The sequence below is a fragment of the Stenella coeruleoalba genome (assembly GCF_951394435.1).
Source record: "Stenella coeruleoalba genome assembly, chromosome: 6".
Lineage (NCBI taxonomy): Eukaryota > Metazoa > Chordata > Mammalia > Artiodactyla > Delphinidae > Stenella > Stenella coeruleoalba.
This window is the reverse complement of record NC_137151.1, coordinates 96,280,275-96,289,162: the sequence shown is the minus strand read 5'-3', so window position 1 is coordinate 96,289,162 and position 8,888 is coordinate 96,280,275. Positions and strand designations below refer to the sequence as shown.

Here is an 8,888-nt window from a genome sequence, read left to right as displayed (position 1 = left end):
ACAAAACTTCCCCTGAACCCATGGTGGGAAGACACTGCCGTATAGTGTTTATACTCAAACTACCAGCAAATACACAAAAGCACATGTGGCCCCCATGCACAATACTATCAAATAAAAAATACATATTGTTACAATACAACCTTTGGAATCACTGGCTGAAATATAGCCATGTGAGTATTTTTTAAGTCTTTATGTAATTATATATTTGTTAAGAAAAATAACAACAGCATAAAAATTTTACTTGAAAACATCATTTCAGCTATAAACTTCTCACAGGTAAATACAAGATGTATACAATACCATCCTCGCTCTTAATTCTTCCTTTGCTTTCTTGGGACTGTACCATTCCCTAACTCATGTCTTGACTCCACATTGTAATGCTGCATCCCAATATTGCTCCCAAGTGAGGGCTTTACTAAAATTGGATCAGGTGTGACAGAACCAGCCCGGCTCTGTTTTTCTGCTCCTTTGTTTTAAATTGTAGTACGCTTAATTTGGGTTCTGCATCCTGCTTTATATTAAAGAGAGATGAATCCCCCAAAATATACAAACAAACAAAAATAGCTGGATAGCAAAAAGTTAGAATTGCCTCAGCTCTTACAAATTGGAACATAGTCTTTTTTCTTCATAATGGTCTCTCAATTGATGGGAATGAAATAAGGCTGAAATTGCTTTTCACATTCTGGCTCAGTTGGGGGCATTTTCACATAGACCCCTGTAGTAAGAGGGCTTCTTTTCTTTAGCTGCCAAACATTAAAAGAAACAGTAATTAGTATCGAGGAATACAGAAGCCACTTCTAACTATAATAGGATTCAACAAATATTGGGTTCCTACCCCACTGAAAAATAGATGTTCACAACATACAGAATTATAAGCCCCAGGAGATTTTCTTGATTCAGCCATTAAAATTCATTTCGGGTAAATAACTCTGTGCTATTGACTTAAGATAGAAATCATTTTCCCTGACTGGGAGATAGCAGAAAGAAACTTCAAGAAAGCTTTAGAAAGAACACCCAAAATGCCTATGATAATTGACTGGGTCTTGTTTGTGAGGGGATGAGCTGGATAAGATAATAAACTTCAATTATTCTCTTTGGGAGCAGTATGTCTCATCTCTACTCCTCACATACTCTTTATTACTTTTTTTCTCGGTCCACATTAGTTCCCAGTTTTTATCACCTCAGTAAATTGAGGTCTAGTCTACTAGTTAGTGTGGCACTTTGTAGCAAATGAGGTAGAAAGAAGCTACAGCGACAGAACAGACCGAGTAGAGGATCCTGGAATACAGTGTAGGGGCGCGGGAGGGAGAGAGGGAGGGAGTGAGGGAGTGGAAGAGAAGGGGAGGGAGAGAGGAAGGTGAGGGAGAGGTTTGTGAATGGCAAAGCCAGCCTCAGGCAAAGGAGGTTGCAAGCGACTGTCAGAAATCTTGACAGAAGTCCGGATTCCATACCTCTGCTTCTTCTACAACAACTGTAGTAAATGAAAACTGGGTTCTCATTTACTGGGCTGGAGAAGAACATGAGGCTTGCCAGTCGAGCAGAATGGGTAACAGGGCGCCCTGGGCATGTGTTACGTGGATGCCTACAGCTTGGTCAAGGAAGGCTCAAGTAGAGGGACATTAACCACCCCTGCGGTCTTCTCCAGCAGCATTTTGCCCAACCTAATGTTTCAGGGTTATTAACTTAAGTACAATTGTCATGAAGATAAAGAGCAAAACAGCTGTCCCGTGTTGTTCAGCTACTCAAAATGAAACCCTATGCAAAATCACACAAACATTCAATGTCAAACACACTCATATAAAATATTAGTCATCCTGAAACCTCAAAGGCCAATGCCAAGGGTTCTAGTGTGTTCTCTACCACTGTCCTTCCTCTTCTTCATTTATCGCTTCATCTCAAGAAAACGCGACTCAACAGCATCATTTGGCCAGTTGTTATCACTAAAGGTATTCTGACCAAGGATGGCGCGTTAGCAGCACGGCACTCACCATTTTGCTCAAAGAAACAGCTGTGATGAGGAAGCTGTAGAAAAACAACCCTGAACTAACTGCTGCCAGGATCCAGAGGAGGAAATCAGAATCCGGGCATGGTTCTGGATCTGCAACAGAGAAGAAAGCAGAATTTCCCTGAGATGCTTTCTAAATTCTAGGGCGGTACTCCCCCAACTGGTGAGAGAAGGAAAAAGTTCAAGCTTCCAGACCTTGATGTCCACCCCTAATTGGAATCGCTGGACCCCAAGTAAGTCTGACTGTTGGGGCTACTTTGCCAAGAGTTTCAGATCAAAGGCCAAGACCAAATTTCATGCTGGGTATCACTCCAGTGTGAGTGCCCCAACCTGCCGGGAGGAAACACACCTTCTCCAGCTCCTTTTATTTTATAAACAGAATGCCGTTTGCCTCGCCACCCATACTGAGTAGGACTCATGCAGTATGCCAGAGAACTCTTAAAGAGAATTCCCACAATCCTAAACATGAACGACCTGAAATCAAGGAGCAAAACTGTTTGCACACAGAGAAGAGACAGCAATGCAAAAGGCGTCGTCAATGATGCTCACCAATGACGTAAATTTGGGTTCCATTGCCCATGCCCACATAGTAGGGCGGCGGGTACATGAGCTCCACCTTGCAGATGTAGAGCCCGGAGTCCGTGGCCCTCAGCCCTTGGATGGTGAGGTTCACTTTGTTCCCACTGGAGGTGCCAGTGCAAGTGGAATCCTCCAGGAAGGTCAGCTCATCTTCCACCATATAGGTCGCGGCGCAGACTTCGTTCAGCTGGCCGCCTGCCTTCCGCAACACCGTCACCCGGACCTCGGCGGCTTTGCCTGACGACCCATATTCACAGACGAAGCTGGCAACACCCCGACTGCTGGCCAGCACCACTGCGGGCTGGGCCACGTGCACCCCTAAAGCAGGAAAACCAAAGGGAACTCAGTGAACTCATGCTTGCCCATGACCAGGTCCAGGCAAAACCCTCAGGCCGGGCAAAGTTGATCTTTGATGACCCCCTCCAGTTTCACCTGTCAGCCTTTCTCTCCCCCCATCAACAAACTCATCACCCTCCCCTACCCCTTTCCTTCTCCACCCACCCCAGCACCCCCTCCATCTCGCCACTGTCTTCCGGTTACTCTCCATGAAGGTGCTTCCTTATTGGAAAACAGTGCCTTGACGGCAGTTGTCTGTGGCATGAAGAACACTGATGTGACAAAGAGAAGGGCTGGCTCTACCGTGAAATAGGTGATTTGGGGAAAGCCATGCCTCCCCCGTGGACTTCATTTTTCCCTCACATGCAAAAGAGGGGATTAGATCAGATGACATCAGAGTGCCTTCCCACTCTGGTATTCTAAGGTTATGATAGAGCTGTGGGACCTATAAGAGTAGTAGGGGAAAGTTTGGAGGCTGAGGTATAGAGTCTTGCTTTATCCCTCAAAGTATACCTTAATAACCTCTACCCACATTGATCTGGCCCTGGACCTCAATCGCCCACGAGGAGCTGAGTCTTGGCCCATGGTGCCGGCCACCCCCTTCCCTGCATTATCACCAGAGAATGAGGGATGCTGCTTGATGAAGGAAGCCACCGAGCCGAGGGCACCGGGTCATTTCCTCTGTAGGCTGAGGCAACCCTGCTGTTCACTTCTATGGGCTTCCCCTGCCACTGTCATCACCTCTTCCACCGCCCTCTCTCCTTCACTCGAACACCTTGTGTTCCTTTGTTCTTTTCCCTCTGGCTTCTACAGGAGAAGGGAGGCCAGCTCTCCATACAAAAGGGCTCACATCGTCTAAAAAATAGTGGCTTCATGACAAATTACTTTCCTGTAACTAACTGGGCCCCTCTCTAGTCAATCAATCACACAAGTGACACTCAAAACTTGAATTGAACCATGTCACTCATTCTGTTCAAACCCTTTCATGGCTTATATACCACTGATTACAAAAACAAATAACTTTCACTGTGTCTCCATAAGCTGATCCTATCTTACCACTCCAATCTGAGCTTCCAGGACACCTCTTCCTGTGCATAAATCACTTTATTCTGAAAACATTAGTCCTTTCCCCCAGGCACCTGTAGTAGGCAACCTGTGCCCTTAGAAGAGAGAATAACACGGCAGCAGCCATTGCCATGGTTAATCCAGCAGCCTTGGTTGGCTAGACAGTAGTTTTCTTTCCCAACCCTCATTTCTGTCTATCAGAGATGCCCTCTGAGCCTCCTTTGTACTATTATAACTCCACCGCAGTACTTAATCAAATTCAGCCCTGTATTAAAGGTTTTTTGTGCATTAATCATTATATCCTGCCCATTTGTTGTGTTGACTCTAAGCTTAAAGAAGACCAAGTTTCCTGCCCTCCGCCGAGGCAAGCTCCCAATTATCACCACTAAATCTGGTTACACAATTTTCCAATATCCACCATGGGAGGATCCCAGTTACAGGTTGAGATAAATTTTCTTAAAAGTAAATTTGATTATTTCTCTGGTATTTAACTGTACATGTTCAAAACATGTAAAATAAGAAAATGTGTATGAATATTTCTTATACAGTAAAAATTAATAATCAAATATCTTTTGAGCACCTACTTTGTATAAACCACTTGGTTTTTCAACCGAGAAGCTCTAGAGGGAGAGAAGGTTGAAATTCACCTTCTGGTAAAACAGTCACCATTTCACACCATTGTAACAGACCAAGTATCAACCTCTAAAGAGCTTTATTTCATCTGAAAACTGGGGAATCTGCACCTAAAGTCCAGAGATAAGTCAGGAGGCAATTAAGTATCTTATCCCAAACAGATAAGATACTTAATTAAGATACTTAATCTTTCTTTCTTTCATTCTTTTGTTCTTTCTTCCTTTCTTTTTTTCATTTATTTTTGTTTGTTTGTTTTACTACTTCAAATTGCTTTCATTTTTTTAAATAATTAGCTAACTATAGAGTTGATTAAGAGGACCCTAAAACCCTGCATTGAGTAAAGAATGCTGAAAGTTTAAACAAGCAGGCTAACCCGTTTATAAAAGTGGATCAGAGGACCTTAAAACCTTGAATTGGGTAGGAAAGAAACTTCCCATAATTTGCCTAAATCAGTGTTCTTCAAAAAGGGAAATTTTTTTTTTTTACATCTTTATTGGAGTATAATTGCTTTACAATGGTGTGCTAGTTTCTGCTTTATAACAAAGTGAATCAGTTATACATATACATATGTTCCCATATCTCTTCCCTCTTGCGTCTCCCTCCCTCCCACCCTCCCTATCCCACCCCTCCAGGCGGTCACAAAGCACCGAGCTGATCTCCCTGTGCTATGCGACTGCTTCCCACTAGCTATCTATTTTACGTTTGGTAGTGTATATATGTCCATGCCACTCTCTCATTTTGTCCCAGCTTACCCTTCCCCCTCCCTATATCCTCAAGTCCGTTCTCTAGTAGGTCTGTGTCTTTATTCCCATCTTACCCCTAGGGTCTTCATGACATATTTTTTTTCTTAAATTCCATATATATGTGTTAGCATACGGTATTTGTCTTTCTCTTTCTGACTTAAGATGTGGCACACATATACAATGGAATATTACTCAGCCATAAAAAGAAACGAAATTGAGCTATTTGTAATGAGGTGGATGGACCTAGAGTCTGTCATCCAGAGTGAAGTAAGTCAGAAAAAGGGAAATCTTGAGCTAACCCTGATTCCAAGCTCAAATGGATTTAGGATGGTGGGTATCTTTGCTCTCTTAAATCACTTAACTTTGCAATATTTTCTTCTCATCTTATAGAAGTGTCTGAAATTGCTCATGTCTCCCAGACCAACTCACACGTATTCATTAAGCTCCCACTCCATGCCCAGCAAACTGCTAAGAGCTGTGTCTCTGCTGATTTGCTGCTGTCGGCTGTCCCCTGCCTGCCTTGGAATACAGAGCTGCCCACGCCAGGAGATTGGAGTCTCACCTTTAGCTTCTGGATTTGCTATAAATCACTGCCCTTGACTGCTAAAAGGAATGAAACCCAGGTGGGAGAAACACCTCCTCCACCTCCATGCTCCAATAGCCTCACTCACCTTTAGAGAAAACGGGGATGAAGAGAAGAGAAAACAGGGCAGTACAGGGCCAGGTCCCAGAAGCCAGGTCCAGCCGAGCCCCATGACTCTGGAAGCCAAAGCAAGCCATGGCTTTATGGGAGCGATGTTCAGGTCTTCAGGAAGCAGAGCGAAAACTTTCAGGATCCTGAAGCTTTGAAATGTGTTTGAACCCACACAGAATCAAGGACTTTATATAGCAGGCTTTGATCCCAGGTATGTACTACACATGTGCACACGCAGAAGGCACCTGAATTTCTAGCCTTTTTGTTTTGGTTTTACGAGAAAGGAAGCCGTGGGTTTAGCTGTTACGTCGAAAAGATAACCTCAAATACTCAAAGTAAAACTGAACAAAACAAGCCAATCCATGGATGGAAAATGCACTCAATTTGAAACTGAAGCTTCTTGTTCATTTTGAGGATAAGTGGAGACTTGGAGAATTTCCTGGAGTGCAGGAGTCCCCCTAAGTCCCAGTTTTATCCAATTGTCTAGGCATATTTTACGACCCAATTTATTTCATTGACACGCGCCCCCCCCCCACCCCCAACAAAAACCTGCTAAGTTGCTGGCTCTCTGAGCCCTTGTGCTAAAGACAGAATTAGTCTGGGCATCATTAATGAAGGCTTTGCATTCCACCTGTGAGGCACCATCTTTGGCACGCTTTGCAAATCAGAGTTTATTTCTCCTAGCTCCATTTAAGATTTTTGTTAGGAGAAAATACCAAAATCACAAGAAATAAATTGATCTGCCTCTGGTTTTGCAGGAAAGAATTCTGGTGCTCTTGAAAGCCTTAACTCAACAAAGACAAAACAGAATTGAAGAAGAAAAAGTCAATGAAAAAGATCCAAGAAATTCAAACCTTCCATCAGAGAATAGACTCTTTTTTCCTAATGGGAAGTTTTCAAGCAGAAAATCCAAGGATTGAGGTGAAATATGACTGAAGTTCTTAAATTTATGAAAGTCGCAGACAGAGCAAATGTTCATCCTCTAAGAAAATACTAAGCACCAGAGACTAACCCACTCTTAAAACTGAGGACTTTTCTTATATTTCAACGATGAAAGACACATTTATTGAGAGCCTATGATATGCCAGAAATTGTGTGTGTGTAGGACTGAATGACGACAAAACAAAAAAGTAGTCAATGCCTCAAAGGACTTCCAGAAGACCGACACACGAGCAGACAGTATGGTGTTTGCTTCCTGCAGCCCTTCATGCTTTCCCTTGTCCAGACTCCTCAGCACAGCAAAGGAGGCTGTGTAGAGTACGGGCCTGACGCCTCTCTTCTTAGACTATCTTCCAGCATCCCCTCACATGCCCCCTTCCTCTGCTCGTCATCTCTCCAACACACCTCTTTCAGGTTTCATCAGCTTAACCAACATTGTTCCTACTGCCTTCTCCCTCCCATTATCTTGTTTTATCCTCCAGCTGTTAGCTAAGGTGCCACCTCTCTCCTGACCTGCCTTTTTCCCATACTCCTCAAACTCCTTATGTAAGCCTTCAAACCCCACCTGAAATGCCAGCAGGCAGTAACAACTTAAAGGACGCTTACTAAGGGCCACATCCAGATACAAAAGTGAAAAATGTATGTTCCTAATCTTGAGAGGAAGTCACAGCAGTCACAAGGCAGACATTTAAACCCATGATCATGAAATTGTGGATAAATGCTGAAGTTGAAGTATTGCTGAAGACATAAAGGGGCAGAAGCCGTTGGTTCAGCCTGTGGAAGTCAGAAAGTGCTTCTCAGAGAAGTAAACGCTGAACTTTTTGTTAAGGACAAGGGGCAAGAGGCGGGTATTCAGACCAGAAAAACAGCGTGTGCCAGGCTAGAAAGGGCGTAAAGCATTCATTACAGCCAGAGAACAAGCCTGGTATGGGGCTCACCAGTACGTGGAAGACTAGGTTCATAGTCTTCAATGCACCACAAGGAGCAAATAGGCATGATTAAGTGCACATTTTAGGGAGATTCCCCCGGCACAGGAGGAGGGGTGGTGAGGATGAGTTCAAGGAGGAAGAAGATATAACCAGGAAAACCAAGGAGGAGACTATTGCAATACCACGGGCAACCAGGAATTGGCAGACTGTTTTCTGTAAAGGGTCAGACCGTAAATATATTGGGCTTTGCAGGCCAAACAGAGTGGTCTCTGTTGCCACTACTCAACGCTGCTGTGGTAAGGTGAAAGCAATCACAAAAAATATGTAAATGAATGGGCATGGCTGTGTTCCAATAACACCTTATTTTTAATGTCAATCATACCTCAATTTAAAAAAGAAATATTTACAAAAACAGATGGAGGCTGGATTTGGCCTCCCGGCCATGGTTTGCCAACTCCAGGTCTAAACTAAGGCAATGACAGCAGTGGTGACAAGGTCCCTAAGGGGGCTAATCCTCAAGCGGTGAGTGGATGGAGGAGTTTAGGGTGACACCAGATTTATGGCTTGGTGCTGCCAGGAATTGTTCAAATGTTTGTCAAGTTTTATCTGATTCAAGTCTCCAAACCATCCTACAAGGCAGGGATTATTGGCTTTCCCAATTTATAGAGGAGAAAACCAAAGCACTGAGAGTTAAGGAGGCTTATCCAATCCCCCATCGTTGGTAGGAGAGCCAGGATTTGAAGTCAATGATGCCGTTAATCACTATACTAAAGCAAAGGCTTTGAAGCCGAAGAGAACTGGATTTGAATCCTAGCATGAAGACTTGCTAGCTGATTATCTGGGGCTAAGGGCCCAATGGCCTTCAGAAAATAGCTGCAATTCTATTGTAAGGATTTCATGAGATAATGCATGTAACGTATATAAAAGACCTATTACGGAGGCTGGCCACTCAGTAACTAGGAGTC

At 43.7% G+C, this 8,888-nt stretch overlaps 1 protein-coding gene across 2 annotated transcripts; it reads right to left on the bottom strand.

Annotated features, from left to right (window-relative positions):
- Nucleotides 1–447: 447 nt before the first annotated feature.
- CTLA4 (cytotoxic T-lymphocyte associated protein 4) lies at nt 448–6,265 on the bottom strand. 2 transcript variants are annotated; one of them, XM_079923750.1, is made up of 4 exons: nt 6,033–6,265; nt 2,555–2,902; nt 1,989–2,098; nt 448–743 (listed from the first exon to the last, which is right to left on the bottom strand). In XM_079923750.1, the coding sequence occupies exons 1-4, from the start codon at nt 6,139–6,141 to the stop codon at nt 639–641; spliced, it is 672 nt and encodes a 223-aa protein (XP_079779876.1). In that variant the 5' UTR covers nt 6,142–6,265; the 3' UTR covers nt 448–638. The 2 variants fall into 2 exon arrangements, with proteins under 2 accessions (XP_079779876.1, XP_079779877.1); XM_079923751.1 differs by lacking the exon at nt 1,989–2,098.
- Nucleotides 6,266–8,888: the final 2,623 nt, after the last annotated feature.